Raw genomic sequence first — 20524 nt, 5'->3', positions numbered from 1 at the left:
AGCAATGGCGAGTTTCTTAAGTGTCATAATATATAAGGTTAAACAACAACGTTTTTAAACTGTGTTTATTTGTGATTTGACACATGTGTCAAGTAAGAATTCCATCTTAATTGCTATGTTTATTATTGGTTTTGCCAAATTTGAATTTTTGAGTTAGGGCTGGATGCAATTTATGTTTAGGGTTTAGGAGAAGTTAACAAGAGCTGGTTATACAGACTTAACACTATGCAGTTAAGCCTATTCATGATTCGGGTTATTTTACGAACCTGTGTTTAAGTACAAGTTGAAAATATGTTTACGTAGTTTGTTCTGAAAGAACTCAACCAAATAATATGTTCAGAGCAATTCATTAACAGATTTCTCTCTCTCATTAGTTGTGTGAAACAAAGTTAACAGGTTTCTCTCTCTCATTAGTTGTGTGAAACAAAGTTAACAGGTTTCTCTCTCTCATTAGTCGTGTGAAACAAAGTTAACAGATTTCTCTCTTTCATTAGTTGTTCTTTTGACTACCATTTGTTCACTATTACTTGTGTCTATATAAGGACTGGTATTCATAGGACATTTTAGAAAATGAAGAGATAAAGCTTGACTGGATGTTCCGCTGTTCCTTACTTCAAGACACTGTAAAGGTAGGCTTACCAACTAATGAATACTCCAAACATCAGAATACTTCAAGACACTGAATAAGTAGGATTACCAACTGGTGAATACTCCAAACACCAGAATACTTCAAGACACTGTAAAGGTAGGCTTACCAACTGGTGAATACTCCAAACACCAGAATACTTCAAGACACTGAATAAGTAGGATTACCAACTGGTGAATACTCCAAACACCAGAATACTTCAAGATACTGTAAAGGTAGGCTTAACAACTGGTGAATACTCCAAACACCAGAATACTTCAAGATACTGTAAAGGTAGGCTTACCAACTAGTGAATACTCGAAATACGAGAATACTTCAAGACACTGTAAAAGTAGGCTTACCAACTAGTGAATACTTAAAATACCAAAAGATTCCTTCTGTGCCAGTTGGCTGTACTTGGTTTCAGCTTCTTTTAAATATTTTAAAAATATTTTGACAAGTATTCTTATGCAATATTCATTGAGTTCAAAATAATCATTTAATTTTTGCAACTCATATTGTAGCATAAAAACATCAAAATCATTTATTTATTTATTTAAGAAGACACTAAATGTTTCGTTTTATAACTATCCAGTAACCGACAGTACAAAGCATTCGATTCTTGTGTTCTAGTGGAACACTAATAAAAGAAACTATAAAGTGAAACGTTGCATGTCCTACTGAATAAAATAACGTAGTTTCGTGTTATTGTGTTACTTATTTCCAAATTGTCAAACGTTATTATAAACTGAACAAAACCCCGTGATAAAAATAACACGAGAGTGAGCTATTAGGTTGTTCAGAAATAAGTGTCGGAATCCTCACGATGACACTTAGAATATTGTGTAACTTATTGTTGTTTGGTTTAATCCAATGTTTGTCGCTTACAAGGTGTCTTAATTGTCTGCTCTTTTAACTCTACTGAGAGTAAGTTTCGCAACCCCCAAAGCAGCATGGATAAGAAGGCATTCCGTCTTATTTTCATCTACGACTTAAAACTTGGACGAAAAGCCACGGAACATCAACCAGGCATTCGGCCATGGTTCTGCCACTGAACATATAGTTCGGTGTTGGTTCCAAAAGTTTCGACACGAAGCTGAAAGTCTTGAAGACTTTCATGGAAGGAAGCCATCCTTAGATAAAAAGACATTAAAGGAAGCAGTTGAGACAGATCCTCACACAACAGGACGTGAGCTTCCAGAAATGCTAGGTACAAGCAAATCAAACATTGCCAATCACCTGATTGCGATTGGAAAGACAATAAAGTTGGATAAGTGGGTTCCGCATGAGTTGACTGAAGATCAACAAAATCGGCCGTCATGAGACCTGTCAAGGGTGACGCTCCAAAAATTGAACGAATTGAATTCTGCCCTATTCACTTTATTCTTCAGACTTTTCTCCTACATATTTTCATTTTTTCAAGCACTTTGACAACTTTTTGAACAATAAACGCTTTCAAAACCAGGCAGCTGCAGAAGAAGCTTTCAGGAGTTCATTGACCGTAGAAACTCTGATTTCTACAGTAGGGACATAAACAGCATCGTTACACGTTGGAAAAAGTGTGTTGAAGCAAATAGTACTTACTTTGATTTTAGCACGTTTCACAACACTGGTTTATACTCTTCCAAATTTCGCAGTTCAAAAACGACATTTATTTCTGGACAACCTAATATTTTTGTGGTTAACTTCAGGATGTTTCAAAATAATTTATTTCGTATACATAATCGTAGTTGTGACGTACAGTTACTACTGTGTTTGAAATATGGAACGCTAGAAGAGTAGTTATGTATTAAGCATCATTTTCTACAAAAAACGTGTTCAATTATACGTTGCATTTCTTATCAAATAAACACAAAACACAGTTCCTGCACCAACTTTAAATAATGTTCTGACTGGATAGCAGATTATGAAAAGGATGTTTGTGTATTGAAATACGTTTGTCTAGCAAGTAATTGTTTTGTCTTCATAATATTTTATTTCTTATTCTCTCTCTATATATATATATATTTATACTTATAAACATTGTAAGATAAGTACGTAACCGAACTAGGCTTACTGTACATATATCTAGGTCATAATATAATGACAGTTTTTGTGTTTCTGTGCGTGTATGTGTCCGCTTATGGCTAGCGAACAGGTGAAACTATTGTCAGTAAACCTAACATGTATCATAAAAGGATTCCCATGGGATTGATATAATGGGTCTTCTTTCGAGTTTGACCTCTTATATCTCTCTCTGGGGCACATATCTCCCACGCGTTGAAAATGTGTTTCAACTAGTATATATATATACTTTCATAAAGAATAGAACAGAAAGTCTCTACATTTCTCGCCTGAGTAAACACTTGTTTTACCTTTAAAGAACTGATTTTATTCACTTAAGTTTAGGCTGTTTTAGTGAATTGTACTGGTTTAACAGATGTTGAACAGTGCATAAACGAGTTGTGCTTGAGAAGATATGATCGATTTACTTCGAAAACAAAACAGACTATTCAGCGGCGTTTCAATCTTTTGCTTTCACTTTATTCCAGTTTGTCCTCTGTGTCTATCTACCATAACGCATACGTGAGAGATATCGTACCAATGGTTTAATAAATAAGTTTCAAAACTCAAGTTTTGAAAACTTTATTATTCCTTGGCGTTTGTATTTTCCGTAAGTGACGTATATGAAATATACTCTATCGTATTTTTTAACTGTTACTTTTATTAGGAGTTTTGGTTAGAATATTCAATATATTCAATTTATTAGTTTTTTATATTTTATTCTAATACCTTTACGATAGAGATTCTTTTGCATTGTTGTTTTTAGTATATAAATATATGGATTTACGAATGGTTTAATTATCCTAATATGGCCGCATATTATGAGTTATTATTAGGTTTATGGCCGAAAATATCGTTAGCAACGAGAGTGATAGCCCAGTGATGAAACAATGGATTACAATATTTGTAAGTCAGAATGTAATAACAAATCAGTTATCGCGTTGATTTTTAGTTTTAATGTGAGAAGACAGCTTGTTTTGATCTGTAGTTAAGTTTAATTGTAATGCATTTTTATAAAAAAAACAACGTTTGTTTGCCAATAATAGACAAGAAGTTAATAGCTACTCAAACACCTGGTTTTATAAATTGTTTTCTAACATAATAAAAATTAGACCGGGAACCAGTGAAGCCTCTTCATTTCTGTTTTTAACAGAAGATTATTTTAAAATTTTAAAACATTTCAAACGATATGAAGATGAATTAGTTTGAAGTTGATATAACATTCACATACTTTGTTCATGTACGAATTACATTCGAAAATAATTCTTTATAATAACACGTTTATTTTATTGCTTAAGATTTGACGTAGGACATTTATGTTAGGCTTACTTATAGATACCGAAGTAATAAGGCATAAGAATGTAACCACGTAACAACAGTCTTGACCTGTACAGGGAATGGCATATCTTCACAACAGTGATGTTCGTTCCCATGGCAACCTGAAGTCGTCCAATTGCGTGGTAGACAGTAGATTTGTCTTAAAGATCACAGATATTGGCCTTCACGCTCTTAGAACATCAGAGGAAAATGAAAACAAAGTGTCATACGCCTACTGGAGAAGTAAGACGAGTTTGTTATTTAAGTTTAATTTTCTAGACAGAATGCGCTGAAAAAAAGTTTTAAAACTCATATTATTAAATTCAGTTCACATTTCGCTCCGTCGAATAGTTTTGAAAGCAAATTAGTGGCCCGGCATGGCCAAGTGGGTTAAGGTGTTCGACTCGTAATCCGAGGGTCCCACGGGCGTTATAATGTATCCGTCTGTCCCACTATTCGTTGGTAAAAGAGTAGCGCAAGAGTTAGCGGTGGGTGGTGATGATTAGCTGTCTTCCCTCTAGTCTTACGCTGTTACATTAGGGACGGCTAACGCAGATAGCCTTCATGTAGCTTTGCGCGAAATTCAAAACAAGCAAATTAGAAAAATATTTTGTTCGTGCAAATTTATTGTTGTTTCCCTTTCAATTTCGTAAACTATTTTCTTTATCATTCAGTTTATAATGATTTAGTTTCGTACTTCATAATGATTTAGTTTCGTACTTCAACAGAGAGATAAATATTTTAAATTTGAAGATTATTTGCTCTGTTTTTTATTTCTATGGGTTTTTTTAGTCAAAAGAAAAAATTGACAGAACAATTTAATTTGAATATTTTGTTTTATAACACGTGAAACGTTGAGAAAAACAGTTTAAGTTTTTTTTGTTGAGGGTATAGGGTGGGGAATAATAAAAAAGTATTTATGTTTGTTACTAAGCTACACAATGAGCTGTGTGTACTTTGTTCATCACGGGTATCGAAACCCGTTTACCAGGGGTGTGTGTGAGTCCGCAGACGTAACGCTGTGCGTCTGAGACGACAAATGAGTTATGCATTTACACTATACGCTCTCATGCTGTATCAAAACAAAATTAGAAATGTGGTTCCTTATCTGTAAATTTTATTTTTATGTTTGGAAGAGTGTATTTCACTAAAGCTAATGTAGTTTTGTGTTTATTACTGTGGTGTTTACAACTTTTCTCACTGTGTTCCGGCTCGGCATGGCCAAGCGTGTTAAGGCATTCGACTCCTAATGCGAGTGTCGCGGGTTCGAATCCCGGCCGCACCAAACATGCTCGCCCTTTCAGGCGTGGGGGCGTTACAATGTGACGGTCAATCCTACTATTCGCTGGTAAAAGAATAGCCCAAATGTTGGCGGTGGGTGGTGATGACTAGCTGCCTTCCCTCTAGTCTTACACTGCTAAATTAGGGACGGCTAGCGCAGATAGCCCTCGAGTAGCTTTGCGCGAAATTCAAAACACACAAACACTGTGTTTCTTGTTTTATTTTTAAACTAATTTTCAATAGAATATATTCATTTGCTATGTTTATTATCGTCTTTCTAAAATGTGAAGGTCACTACCTGATTCTTTATGTAACTAAACTTCCACGTATAAGTTTCCATTACAAGCATCATATTCCAAAGTTTCACGAAAACCTAAATATAATGATGAAATATATGTTCCTCTGCTATTCGATATTATTGTTAGTGTATCGATAAGACTATGATCGGAAACATTTGAAAATAAGGTTTTTCATAACACTCACTTATTTATCTTTAAATATTTAGAGAAGCTATGGACAGCACCAGAGTTATTGAGAATGCCTAATCCAACACCAGAGGGCACACAGAAAGGAGATGTTTATTCATTTGCTATAATCGCAAGTGAGGTAGTTGTGAGACAAGGTCCTTTCTATCTGAAGGAGGTTGACCTCAGTCCAAAAGGTTAATGATGTTTTTTGTTTTTTTTCACAAACCACTGACTTTAGATAACGGACGTGTAAATATTTAAGGTCGAAGAAGACCGAAATAAGTGATTTTATATGTATATGTATGTATGATTGTGCTCAAACAAAGAGCAAAATGTTCATATGTGAAAACAACGTTAAAGACGTCAGTTTATTGCAAATGTTTAATAGGATGTTTTCTCAACTTATTGGTTACGGTGAAAACAATATTTTTCTATTAGTATGGAGAATTAATTAATTATTATTTATATGTATTGTTCGGTTGAAAATGAAACAAAGAAAGGCCAGTTTAAAAAAAAACTGACGTCATTTTATACGTTATGACACAGAGTCACTAATCAATGCATATAGTTGTGTGACCTTATATGTACGCTTACCTAACTTTAGAGTTATTTAAAAATCACATAAGGCTAACAATAAATATGATATCCATGCTATCTTTTCATTCACAGCTTGTTACTTACATATACCTTATAGTTATCGAAAGCCAATCCTTGGCTTCATATTGTGGGAGTGTATTTGATATGCTATCAATCGCAATGAATTTATGTTTATATACGATTCGAAAAATATTTTGCACTGAACTACCTTAGATTTCTAGTATTCTGAAGTGTACTTAACATCAATATATCATATAATACTGCTAATTGTATTATTTTTAAAGATAATTTTCAATTAGTTTTTACCTATAATGAATTCTCCTTCCATTTATCGAAACACAAATAAAAGTATTTTGTGACGTAAAATGTCATAATAGTGAGACCAGTTAGACTGGATTGCATACACCACGTGCGGAGTTTGAACTCTTTTCGTGTACAAATCAAGAAACTAAATAAATGTTTGCAAACATTTAAAATCATAAAGTTAACTCGAGAACAATATCTCATAAAACAAATATTGTTAACAAAAAATAAATCAGTTACAAAAATATAATTTTTTTACAAAACCATGTAAACGTATCAAGTAACGCCCTTCATTATGATCTTTTGTAGTTGAGAAATAGAAACCTTTTTACAGAGTTATGTAAACGTACCAAGTAACGCCCTTCATTATGATCTTTTGTAGTTGAGAAACAGAAACCTTTTTACAGAACTATGTAAACGTATTAAGTAACGCCCTTAATTATGGTTCATTTGTAGTTCAGAAAAAGAAAACTTTTTACTATGCGTAAACGTACTAAGTAACGCCCTTCATTATGGTTTATTTGAGTATAAAGCTACCCAATGAGTTATCTGTGTTCTGCTCACCAGGGGTATCGAAACTCGATTTTCATTATTATAAGTCCGCAGACATACTGCTGTGCCACTGGGCGATAAAGTTACTGTCCTTTGACAAAGAAGAGATTCTTGACTCTATTTACTTTGGTTTTTATGAACAATTGTAATATTCTGCGTTTAGTTCCATATTTTGCAAGCTAAAATCGATAATTAAAGTGCATTTATTATGAGTGCACAATAAACGCAAGTATAATACGGGGTTAAATACAGTTAATTTGAATAGTGGAAGATGTGTTCAAACATTCAGAAATAATTATATGTTGGGATATCGTTTTTTATCTCTCACTCCCAGTGGGTCAGCGGTAAGTCAACAGGCTTACTCTGCTAAAAACTGGGGCTCGATACCTATAGTGGCAAAGCACAGATAGCTCATTGTGTAGATTTTTCTTAACAAAAACAAATATTGGACAGGAAGGTTTAGGGAAGGGGATACAGCGTTGTCCGCCCATCAATAGGCAACAGTTACCGGGCCCGGCATGACTAGGTGGTTAAGGCACTCGACTCGTTATCCGGCGGTCGTGGGTTCGAATTCCTGTCACACCAAACATGTTCGCCCTTTTAGCCGTGAGGGCGTTATAATATGACGATCAATCCTACTATTCGTTGGTAAAAGAGTACCTAAAGAGTTGGCGGTGAGTGGTGACGACTAGTGACGAAATCAAAACAAACCAAACAGCTACCGTGGGGGGAGGGTTCAGCGGTGACGTTGTCTGTCCGCCTGTAGGCAACAATTACCTGGTGGAGGATACAGCGGTGACGTTGTCTGTCCGCCTGTAGGCAACAATTACCTGGTGGAGGATACAGCGGTGACGTTGTCTGTCCGCCTGTAGGTAACAATTAACTGGTGGAGGATACAGCGGTGACGTTGTCTGTCCGCCTGTAGGCAACAATTACCTGGTGGAGGATACAGCGGTGACGTTGTCTGTCCGCCTGTAGGCAACAATTACCTGGTGGAGGATACAGCGGTGACGTTGTCTGTCCGCCTGTAGGTAACAATTAACTGGTGGAGGATACAGCGGTGACGTTGTTCCTCACAATAACTAAGGTGTTTATGAACAACAAATCTTAATAAATATTCACAGGCAACATCCTATAGGGCTTAAAATTAATCTGGGGTTAAGAGGTCAAGGCTACCATTTATCGAAATAGAAATTTAGATTCACCACGCAATAAAAAGATAGCTAGTAGATAGAAAGACATCAAATGATTCCAAACATAATAAAAAGATAGCTGGAAGACAGAAACACAACACATTATATGAAAACCCTGTGGTAAATTGTTTGTTTGTTATTAAAAACAATGCTACAAAATGGACTATTTCTGCTGATATATATATCGCGAGTATCAAAACCAGAGTTTTAGTTTTAAAACCCTCAGACTTACCGTTGTGGTAGAGCTTTAGATTTTGGAGCTGGTAGACAAGTTCAAAGCCGTTCGATACCACAAAATATTCCCCGCAATTTACGTGAAGGTATGTCATAATAGTGACAGTCAGTTTCTTGGTTTTACTCCTCGTATAGATTTTCATTTTAATGATATGTCATGGATTATTATTGGCAGCAGAAGTAGCAAATGCTTATAACATGTTAACTCTAGCTTTTTTCCCCATAATGGCGAATTTTCTACTTAAGATAATTCTAACCTTTCTCAATAGATGGCAGCTCAATCTTGTTACTATTAAATGGAATTTTTAATGAACAGAAACATAAATTGTTTTTTCTTCACTCTCCGTATTTTTAAAACATAAGTTGAAACGTCAAAGTGTATTTATTATGTCTGTATTCAGAGAAAACTGTCTAAAGCTAAAGATACATTAGTGTTAGAAATGTATTCAGAGACAGAAATAAAATAAATATGAAAATTCTATCAAACTAATTAAAACAAACAAATTTAATTAATTAAAATAATGGATGGACGTTAGTTCACTTTAAGTTGGCACAAGATGTTGTTTTTGGAATGGTCTATTTTTGAATTTAAGTTTTATTAGAAAATTTACTCCGAATTTTCGAAAATTATTGAGGTGATTTATACAATTTGGAAGGCGTATTCAGATATAAACGCATGAAGTTCACTTATTAACAATATATTTGGTAGGCCGAATCAGAAAACGAAAATACGTTTTTTAAACGATTAATTGTCTTTCTTTAAGTCAACTTCCGTGTTTTTTGGCGCGTTGTTTTACATATTTTTTGTTTATACACGAGAGAAGAAAACTCCATTCTTTATCAGATACTTTATTCTAATCTTATGCAGCACGTGAATTTTTTTTTCTCAAAGGAGTTCATTAACTATTCAGTTAATTACATTAATGAGTGAAAAGTGTTTTTATTCTCAGAGATTATCGAACGAGTGAAGGAAAAGAGGAAACCGCCGTTTCGCCCGTTTCTTGATGAAAACCTTTATGATGAAGAAGTAATTCAAATGATCAGGAGATGTTGGGCAGAAGATCCCATGGAAAGACCAGATTTTGATCATCTCAAATCCATAGTTCGGCGACTGAGCAAGTGAGCGCTTCTTGTACGTTATTAGAGACTACTGTTAAGTACTTCCAGTGACAGTAGAAAGGTATACAGTTCCATGTAAAGTCACCTAAACCTAAATAGTACCCTGTAACGGAACAACACTAAACTTATGTGTGTTCTCTTATATGATGTTTTTTTTAGCAAAGTCACATCGGGCTATCTGCTGTTTTCATCGAGGGGAATCGAACCTCCGATTTATCGTTGTAAATCCGTAGACTTACCGCTGTGCCAGAAGGAAACACACTAAATTTATATGGAAATAAGTTTGTACGTTTGTACGTGTTTTGTTCCTCCCAAGTGGCACAGCGGTATATTTGCAGACTTATACCGCTAGAAACCGGGTTTCGATACCCGTGATGGGCAGAGCACAGGTAGGCTTTTGTGTAGCTTTGGTACTCAACACCAAACAACAACACCTACACGTTCTTGTTAAACGAATGTTAGACTGAACAGGATGGGTAAAAATATTTAAATTTGGTCCATTCTTGTGGAGTTAAATGTATTTTAACACCTACTGATTACTGGTTCAAATTTTAACAACAAGGCGAGAAGCAATGGATTATAATCACATTATGACATCGATCTATCTTGGTTAATAATCTGCTATTTTTGTTACAGACGGTTTCCTCCACAAGGACATCGTAATATATTTAAGTAATTACAACCATTGAAACCGGGATTTGTATACCCGTGGTGGGCAGAGTAGAGATAGCCCACTGTGTGGTTCTGTGCATAAGTACAAACAACCATCTACTAACGTTCTGTTACAAAGAGATTAATTTTGTAAGTTTTAAATGTAAACAGATATTTAGAAAAAAATTAGTCGGTAAATCATAACCTTAGGCGTTTTTCCTTCTTTGTTTTTCTGTTCTAATTTATTTTTACATTGTATCGTAGTGATCAAGGCCAACTGATGTAACGAATGGCAAAAGGAAAACGTAGAATACATTATTAGAATCTCTGGTAAAATGTTAAAGTTATTACATGTAAAATAAATTGGGAAAATGTGATGAGGCTCTCCAGGTATTTCGAAATTTTTTAAATCAATGAGAAGGAAAAACAGTGAAATAATGTTTACAAATAAATGACATGAGGAAAACGTTAAAAAGAAACAAATAAAGTTTGCTTTGTTAATCTTAAAGCACAAAACCTGTTCATCCGCGTCACGAGAAGAAACGTCAATCCTTTCGATCCATATTTCGTAATAAGTATATCTACTTTCAATAGTTTAACTTAGGTTCTTCATGACTGGAGTTAGTGTTTTTCATGACTGGAGTTAGTGTTTTTCATGACTGGAGTTAGTGTTTTTCATGACTGGAGTTAGTGTTCTTCATGACTGGAGTTAGTGTTTTCATGACTGGAGTTAGTGTTCTTCATGACTGGAGTTAGTGTTTTCATGACTGGAGTTAGTGTTTTCATGACTGGAGTTAGTGTTCTTCATGACTGGAGTTAGTGTTCTTCATGACTGGAGTTAGTGTTTTTCATGACTGGAGTTAGTGTTCTTCATGACTGGAGTTAGTGTTTTCATGACTGGAGTTAGTGTTTTTCATGACTGGAGTTAGTGTTTTTCATGACTGGAGTTAGTGTTCTTCATGACTGGAGTTAGTGTTTTTCATGACTGGAGTTAGTGTTATATTGAAAATCTGAACGTTACTTTCACACCCTAGTCCTAAGATTTTAAATAAAAAATCGCAACATGGAATGATTAGAGTGTTAATTTATAAGCACAAAGATGCACAGTAATCATTGTTCTCTGTTGTCACCGTAAAGATGAAACTCTGATTTATAAGCTACCAGGGTTAATCCATAGCCATTGGAAACATTCATTAATAGAAAAGAAACGTTTTTAAGTTGGATAGTCTGAAAATAACATATTTTGACTTGTGTACGATAACCACTTAGTTATTGTATAACAAGTGAAAATAACACTTTCGCACCTGGAATTAGAACATAACTTTATGTCATTACCCCTTGAATGGTACATACATTTTAAGGGTGACGCTAGAGAAGTAACTCACTTAAAGTGCGCAATGTGCAGTCAGGTAAACTGGGCATATGCTGGACGGTTCAGTTGAAAATTCATGACTCGCGTCCCGTTTTCGTCAAAATAAAAATCGCACTCAACGCTTTGGTGCCATTTGTGCGTTATAAAAGTGACGGTCAAATCCCACTATATGATTTAACACGAGAAGTTCAAGGGTTAACTGTGGATGGTGTTGACTGGCTGCCTTCCATCTAGTCTGTCATATTGAAAACAATTAGGGAACAGCTAGCGCACATAACCCTTGTAAAATTTTGCACGAAATCCAACAAACAAACAAATCACCAGCCACTCGTTTTTATAAACAATATAATAACGGCTTATCACTGCTGCTCTCACATAAGCGTGGACTGTTATACTGATAGGTCTGTTCTTAACCATTTCAAAAATTCGTACTTGGGAGGGTGACCACCTGGGAATACAGGGTGATGATGACATTTCTTTCACCAAACATGCTCGCCCTTTCAGCCGTGAGAGCGTTATAATGTGACGTTCAATCCCACTATTCGTTGGTTAAAGAGTAGACCAAGAATTGGCGGTGGGTGGTGATGACTAGCTGCCTTCCCTCTAGTCTTACACTGCTAAATTAGGGACGGCTAGTGCAGATAGCCCTCGTGTGGCTTTGCGCGAAATTCAAAAACAAAACAAACTTTCAAAAATTCCGAAGGTGGGACCAAAATTAATTCGTCCGTGACGATTGGTAACAAACAAATAAATGGCTGATGAAGGATCGCGTTAATTGGTCGATATCCTTTTGCTGTGTGATAATGCCAAGCCCCGTATTACTCGCAGTATGATAAGTGTATAGCGGAGGTTTGAAGGGTTAGCCTTTATTCAGCCTGCATACAGCCCTAACCTAGTGCCCTGTGACTTGAAGTCTCCACAGAAAACGATTTCAGAAGAAGACTGAAGTTATTAAAGCAGTTGTAATTTGGTTAGAAACAACTAGTGTATAACTTATTGAACTGGAGTGATGATACTTTGGAACACTGCACTCATCGGAGTCCGTATTGGATGTCCATGTTGTCTGTCCACACCCTAAACTCTGAATATAACCTCATGTTGCGTGCTTTAGTGAATAAAAAAGTTCGTTGTTTTCTGAGCATGTCATGAGCGGACATTAGACTGACTTGAGACTAATGACACGTGATATATATATAGGTCATGTGTACATACATAGGTGTATATATGAAGTTGTAAATGATGTTGCTGATTTGAAGTACAGGTCATGTGTACATATGTATATATGGAAGTTTGACTGACGCTATTAGTTTGATATGTTGGTGGCCATGTGTTCATGTTTATATGGAATTGTGATTGATACCATAAGTTTGATGTACAGGCCATGTGTTATATAGACTGATCCTATTAATTTGATATATAGATTTTGTGTTCATATATGTATATTTAACTTGATTTTAAGGTATAATAAATGAATTTGCAAAATATCAGGTATTTTCAGTACATTGCAATTTTTCATTGTTTCATTTATCACAAACATGTTTGTTACTTAACATTTATAAAGTGGAAATAATCTTTAAACCTTTTTTGTTTACTAATTTTCCAGGGAAAACGCAAGTTCTAACATTCTGGATAACCTTCTCTCCCGGATGGAGCAATACGCCAACAATCTGGAGTCTCTCGTGGAAGAACGCACAGCTAATTATCTGGAAGAGAAACGAAAAGCGGAAGACCTGCTCTACCAACTTTTACCAAAGTACGTTCTGTATTTGCTAACCACTTTGAGAGACACTCTGTTTGAGGCATATTAATGTAATCGACAGAAATGAAGAGAAGGCTATGTAGAGCGATTAATTTTAGCTCATTGCTCGGAACGTTGAAGTAGCTCGAACCGTGAAGTCAAATGGCAAGAAATTTACCAGTGGGCTTGCATGACATGTGTCTTTGGAAGAAAATTCGAAATATTAATTATCTTTTTAGTGGTGTTGTTTTCAGTTAAAAATTATTAGAATAATTTGACAGCCTCAATTCTTTTAATTTGGAATACTTATCTGGCATAGTAAGACATACAGGGTGTTCGAAAAGTCACTGTGAACTTATATATTTGTGTGTGTGTTTTCTTTTAGCAAAGCCACAAAGGCTATCTGCTCAGCCCACCGAGGGGAATCGAACCCCTGATTTTAGCGTTGTAAATCCGGACTTATATATTTATATGTTTATATAATTACAAAACTGCACAGTGACTTTCAGAACACCCTGTAGAATGAATGTTCTACTATTTGACGAACATGCATTGAAGTCATGTGACAAAGCGCTTGTGTCTGTGTTTGGTTTTGAAAACAAAGTAAGCGCCTCCCCCTCAGTTCAGTATAGTTATAATTAACATTGTATGAGCAATACTTTGAAAAACAAATGTTTCAACTTAACTATACTTTGTTTGTTTTGAAGTTGAGCACAAAGCAACAGAATGGGCTATCTGTGCTCTGTTCACCACAGATATCGAAACCCAGATTCTAGCGTTGTAAGTCCGCAAACATACCGATGTACCAATAGGGTGCTACTTGACTTTAAATTTTAATAGTTTTGATAGGCCCCCTCCTCCATTATCTAAGAGCTGAAATTGTGGTTATTTTCTAAATGTTCAGCTGCATAATGAGCTACCTGTACTCTGTAAACTGGGTCGCTTCAATGTTTCATCTTGTTATATCTTACGTTAACACTAGTGTCTCACTTATTACATCTATTAACTGTTTCTTTCTATCTGTAAAACTACTCCATAAACTATTTGTTTTGTATCGAGTACAAGTAATTGAACAGGGTAGTCCAATAATAAAACACTTACTATCGTTTAAGTACATTGTAGTCCAATAATAAAACACTTACTATTGTTTAAGTACATGGTAGTCCAATAATAAAACACTTACTATTGTTTAAGTACATGGTAGTCCAATAATAAAACACTTACTATTGTTTAAGTACATGGTAGTCCAATAATAAAACACTTACTATTGTTTAAGTACATGGTAGTCCAATAATAAAACACGTACTATTGTTTAAGTACATGATATTCCAGTAATAAAACACTTACTATTGTTTAAGTACATGGTAGTCCGGTAATAAAACACTTACTATTGTTTAAGTACATAGTAGTCGGTAATAAAACACTTACTATTGTTTAAGTACATGATATTCCAGTAATAAAACACTTACTATTGTTTAAGTACATGGTTGTCCGGTAATAAAACACTTACTATTGTTTAAGTACATTGTAGTCCAATAATAAAACACTTACTATTGTTTAAGTACATGGTAGTCCAATAATAAAACGCTTACTATTGTTTAAGTACATGGTAGTCAATAATAAAACACTTACTATTGTTTAAGTACATGGTAGTCCAATAATAAAACACGTACTATTGTTTAAGTACATGATATTCCAGTAATAAAACACTTACTATTGTTTAAGTACATGGTAGTCCGGTAATAAAACACTTACTATTGTTTAAGTACATGGTAGTCGGTAATAAAACACTTACTATTGTTTAAGTACATGATATTCCAGTAATAAAACACTTACTATTGTTTAAGTACATGGTTGTCCGGTAATAAAACACTTACTATTGTTTAAGTACATGGTAGTCGGTAATAAAACACTTACTATTGTTTTAGTACATTGTAGTCCAATAATAAAACACTTACTATTGTTTAAGTACATGGTAGTCCAATAATAAAACACTTACTATTGTTTAAGTACATGGTAGTACAATAATAAAACACTTACTATTGTTTAAGTACATGGCAGTCCAGTAATAAAACACTTACTATTGTTTAAGTACATGGTAGTCCAGTAATAAAACACTTACTATTGTTTAAGTACATGGTAGTCCAGTAATAAAACACTTACTATTGTTTAAGTACATTGTAGTCCAATAATAAAACACTTACTATTGTTTAAGTACATGGTAGTCCAATAATAAAACACTTACTATTGTTTAAGTACATGATATTCCAGTAATAAAACACTTACTATTGTTTAAGTACATGGTAGTCCAATAATAAAACACTTACTATTGTTTAAGTACATGATATTCCAGTAATAAAACACTTACTATTGTTTAAGTACATGGTAGTCCAGTAATAAAACACTTACTATTGTTTAAGTACATGGTAGTCCAGTGATAAAACACTTACTATTGTTTAAGTACATGGTAGTCCGGTAATAAAACACTTACTATTGTTTAAGTACATGGTAGTCCGGTAATAAAACACTTACTATTGTTTAAGTACATGGTAGTCCAGTAATAAAACACTTACTATTGTTTAAGTACATGGTTGTCCGGTAATAAAACACTTACTATTGTTTAAGTACATGGTAGTCCAGTAATAAAACACTTACTATTGTTTAAGTACATGACAGTCCAGTAGTAGATTGTCCACTACTGCTTAAGTACATGGAAGTCCAACAGTAATGCATCCACTATTGCTAACAAGAACTTAATATGAAGGTCAGTTTTTTATTTGTTTTTAGTTTACTATAGAGTTGCTCAATTAACTGTGCACTATATTCGTTTTTGTTTGAACGTTTAATCGGTTTAATCGGCCCGACATAGTCAGGTGTTAGGGCACTCGACGCGTAATCCAAGGGACGCGAGCTCGAATCCCCGTCACACGAATCATGCTCGCCCTTTCAGCCGTGGGGGCGTTATAATGTGACGGCCAATCCCACTATTCGTTGGTAAAAGAGTAGCCCAAGAGTTAGCGGTGGGTGGTGATGACTAGCTGCCTTCCCTCTAGTCTTACACTGTTAACTTAGGAACGGCTAGCGCAGATGGCCTTCGTGTAGGTTTGCGCGAAATTCAAAACAAACCGAACGTTTAATCATGGAGGCCTCAGAGAGATTGAAAAGTCAGTTAAATCATTCAAAGAAAATAGGCTTAAAAATAAATTAAATAAGAAGAAAATAATTAATAGTTTTAACATCCAAGAACTGTGTTTGTTTTTCATAAATTAAGGCCACCTGGTGGCTTAGTAGCAGGTCTGAGGGCTTATAATACTGAAGGTAGCGAATCGATTGTCCATTGTGTAGCTTTGAGCTCAGCAACAAATAAACAGAAAGATATTAAACTACGTTCGGATATAGTACAATTATGGTAACTATGGTTATAAGTCAGCTCTCTCCAAACAAAAAGAGCATTTAAGAAGAAAACCGGTGAAATATTACATGTTACTAACTGGTTCATTTAGAATATAAACAACTTAATCGATACAGGAAAAAAGTGACCATTAATCTTAAACTTACGAAAATTTGACGATAAATCTGAAAAAGAAACAAATAGTTATTTTTGTCTCTTTTCAGCTTGAAGACATTTCATGTTTATGCACCATAAAATAGTTCTGAATAATTTGCCATCTTGAAAAAAAAAAGTTACTGTTAGTACGTACGTTTCAAGTTCTATTTGAAGTTTAAAATATACTCTTATAACTACAATGAGAGTAATATATATATATAATTTTTTTACCCTAGAAATATTTGGTTTGTTTTGAATTTTCGCGCAAAGCTACAAGAGGGCTATTTGTGCTAGCCCTCCTTAATTTAGTAGTGTAAGGCTAGAGAGAAGGCAGCTAGTCATCACCACCCACCGCCAACTCTTGGGCTACTCTTTTACCAACGAATAGTGGGATTGACCGTTACATTATAATGCCTCCATGACTGAAAGTGCGACCATGTTTGGTGCGATGGGGAGTCGAACGCCTTAATCCACCTGGCCATGCCGGTCTGAGTGTTTTTCATATTTCAACTTAATTCAAAGGCAGAAATAAGGAATGATATGTAAATAATTGTAATAAACGAATCATTTTTTCCTTAAAGAATGCTACTGAATGGACACTTGAATTTTGAAATGAAATAATTCAAATTATGAAATAAATATAATTCAGAAGAAGAGAGTTATAATCATCTGAAGAAAACAAAATCACACTCATTCTAATAGAAAAATTTGGAAACAGCCTTCATCAAATTTCTATGCGAAAAACAGAAATGTCTTCTACACTTTTTTAACTGACATCAACTCAGCACGGCAAGCGCCCTCTAGTACACCCTCCAAGGGTTGTTAAAAGAGGGGCTTGGTGTTCACATCAGAACATCATGTGGCAAAACTTTTCATTCGATCAATTTAGGAGCTCGGCTGTTTCGGAAAAATACTTTTACGAGGATTTCTCTAAAAGGAAACGTCAAATTTGGCATTGATTTACATTAAAGGCTTTAAATAAGTAGGCCTAGTAATTACCGTTCGTAGTTGGTTTATAGAAATTAAACTTTCATTATAGCGGTAGTGATCAATAAACTGGAAAAGTTCAAAATGGTAGTTTGAGCACTACACTTACACTACAGTGGCTCTTAGGCCTACAGGTTTTGCACAATAAAAGCTAAATAATTATTGTTTTTATTTTGGAATATCGGCCGTCCTTGAATTTATTTTTTTTAAATAATTAAAAGTGAAAAAGTAAATTTAAGTAAGTCTACGAACCTACGATGCTAAAATCAGGGGTTCGATTCCCCTCCGTGGACTCAGCAGATAGTCCGATGTGGCTTTGCTACAAGAAAACACGCACACACGCAGTTATTAATACACTTAACCTTGATCTCAGTGATGTCGAGAAAAAACCCACTTGTTGAGAAATTTATATGCAAAAACGGCTCGTTTGGGTTGAGAAAATATTTTACATAGAAGAGCGAACAACGTTTCGACCTTCTTCGGTCATCGTCAGGTTCACAAAGAAAGAGGTAACTGACCGGAAGCTGACCACATGTTTGAAAGGGGTTGTGTAACTGTGTGTCGAAATGTAGAGGGCGGTATTAGATGTTTGAATATATAATTTTATTTATTTTATTATATTAATATAGGTATAAAGGCGTTCCTTTATATTGGTTTATTTTGGGTTTAAGTTGTTGTATAAGTAAGGCTTCTTTAATTTTGCGTTTGTTTATGTTTGTTTCTTTATTTAGTATTTGAGTGTTTTCTATGGTTATGTTGTGTTTATTTGACTTGCAGTGTTCGACAACGTGTGAAGGTGACTTTTTGTGTTCTTTGAATCTGGTTTCCATTTTTCTACTTGTTTCTCCAATATAGAAGTCGTGGCAGTTATCACATTGTATTTTATAAATAATGTTGGTGTGGTGTTTGTCAGTGTAGTTTTTACATAGTATAGACCTCAGTTTTGTGCCTGGTTTTTGAATAAATTTGGTATTAACTGGAATGTCATATTTTGTTACTAATTTTTGCCAAATGTTGGTTATTTGTTTGCTGATGTCAGGAATATATGGTATACAGCAGTATATGGTTTCGTGGTTTTTTGATTCGTGAGCTGTATTTACTTTAGTTGGTGGTTGATTTTGCTTTTTGTCTAGGTGTGTGCGTATAATGTTTTCTACGGAGGAAACTTATTGATGTTGATGAAGTATTGTTAATATCTTTGTGAACCTGACGATGACCGAAGAAGGTCGAAACGTTGTTCGCTCTTCTATGTAAAATATTTTCTCAACCCAAACGAGCCGTTTTTGCATATAAATTTAACGTTGATCTGTTATGGTTCCAGCTTTCCTTAATTGGGTGGAGATGCATTGAGTCACATAATGAGGCCAATTCTAAAATTAGTTTAATGGAGGTATTAACTAGGGAGTAAAGGATCTAACCCCCTATCATCAAAAAACATCGGATCTGACGTCAGTCTTGCATCATAATTGTTTTAATGATTTTGTTTTACGTATAATTGTAACATGTTGTTTTAAGTTATATACTTGATCACGCCCCCCTCTAGTACGTGCGGTAAGTCTCCGGATTTACAACGCTGAAAGCAGGGGTTCGATTCTTCTCGGTAGGCTCAGCAGATAGCCCGATGTAACTTTGCTATACGAAAAACACACACACTTGATCATAATATAATATCGATATGATAAAAATAAATATTTCTCGAATATTAAACGTCAACAAATTGTTTCACAATTCTGTTTGTTTAAATATAGTTTCATGAAAACTAGAAAACCCGAAAGATTACTTAATATATAAGCAATCATAGTAATAAATAATATCTGTCTTAGTTGGATTAAATTAACATATTAATTAGTTGGAAAGTAAACCATAGATGGTTGAAAGATTATTTCGTATTTGTTTTTTGAAACATTGGTGACCTGAAATAAACTGTGTTATGCTTATATTATACAAATGTTCATTACTTCACCCAGTAATCCCTAAGCTTATAGTTTTGGTTTAATAATCGACAGAGTAGTCGACTATTAAGTTACTAGGACTGACATGATGGAGCGTTTGGTCAATCACCTCGATTATTTTAATTATTTATACGGGGAGTTTGTCACATAAAGAAAGATCATCGTTATCTGAGAGACATTGCAATAGTGAGAAAATGTCAAATGGTATTGTTGTCTTGGTATTAAACACAGTGTATGTCCCCAGACATTCCGCTGTGCCACTGAAGACTGAAAGTCAAATGAGTGTTAAAAGTGCTAACTGACCAGGTCAAGTATACTGTTTTTATTAACCTATCTGTTGCTCGAATTATCTATAGATACATTTATTTATTCATTTTTGATTTCTTGTTGTTTGTTATTAAACATTAAGCTACACAATGTGCTATACATGCTCCGTCTATCACGGCTATTGAAACTCGGTTTCTAGCAGTATAAATGTGCAGACATACCTCTGTGCCACATGATTCATTTATTTATTAACTTAGACATTGAGTTAACCTAACCAGT

At 34.7% G+C, this 20524-nt stretch overlaps 1 protein-coding gene across 1 annotated transcript in view; it reads left to right on the top strand.

Annotated features, from left to right (window-relative positions):
- LOC143224824 (atrial natriuretic peptide receptor 1-like) overlaps positions 1 to 20524 on the top strand; it is a 167780-nt gene that overhangs the window by 116383 nt on the left and 30873 nt on the right. Inside the window, exons 12-16 of the mRNA XM_076453166.1 lie at positions 558 to 629; positions 4063 to 4228; positions 5772 to 5927; positions 9563 to 9731; positions 13358 to 13507. Coding sequence (XP_076309281.1) covers positions 558 to 629; positions 4063 to 4228; positions 5772 to 5927; positions 9563 to 9731; positions 13358 to 13507 — 713 coding nt within the window. The remainder of the gene's footprint in view (positions 1 to 557; positions 630 to 4062; positions 4229 to 5771; positions 5928 to 9562; positions 9732 to 13357; positions 13508 to 20524) is intronic.

This window comes from Tachypleus tridentatus, chromosome 9 (assembly GCF_004210375.1).
Source record: "Tachypleus tridentatus isolate NWPU-2018 chromosome 9, ASM421037v1, whole genome shotgun sequence".
NCBI lineage: Eukaryota > Metazoa > Arthropoda > Merostomata > Xiphosura > Limulidae > Tachypleus > Tachypleus tridentatus.
Note: the sequence above shows the minus strand (reverse complement) of the source record. Positions and strands in the feature narration are given on the sequence as shown.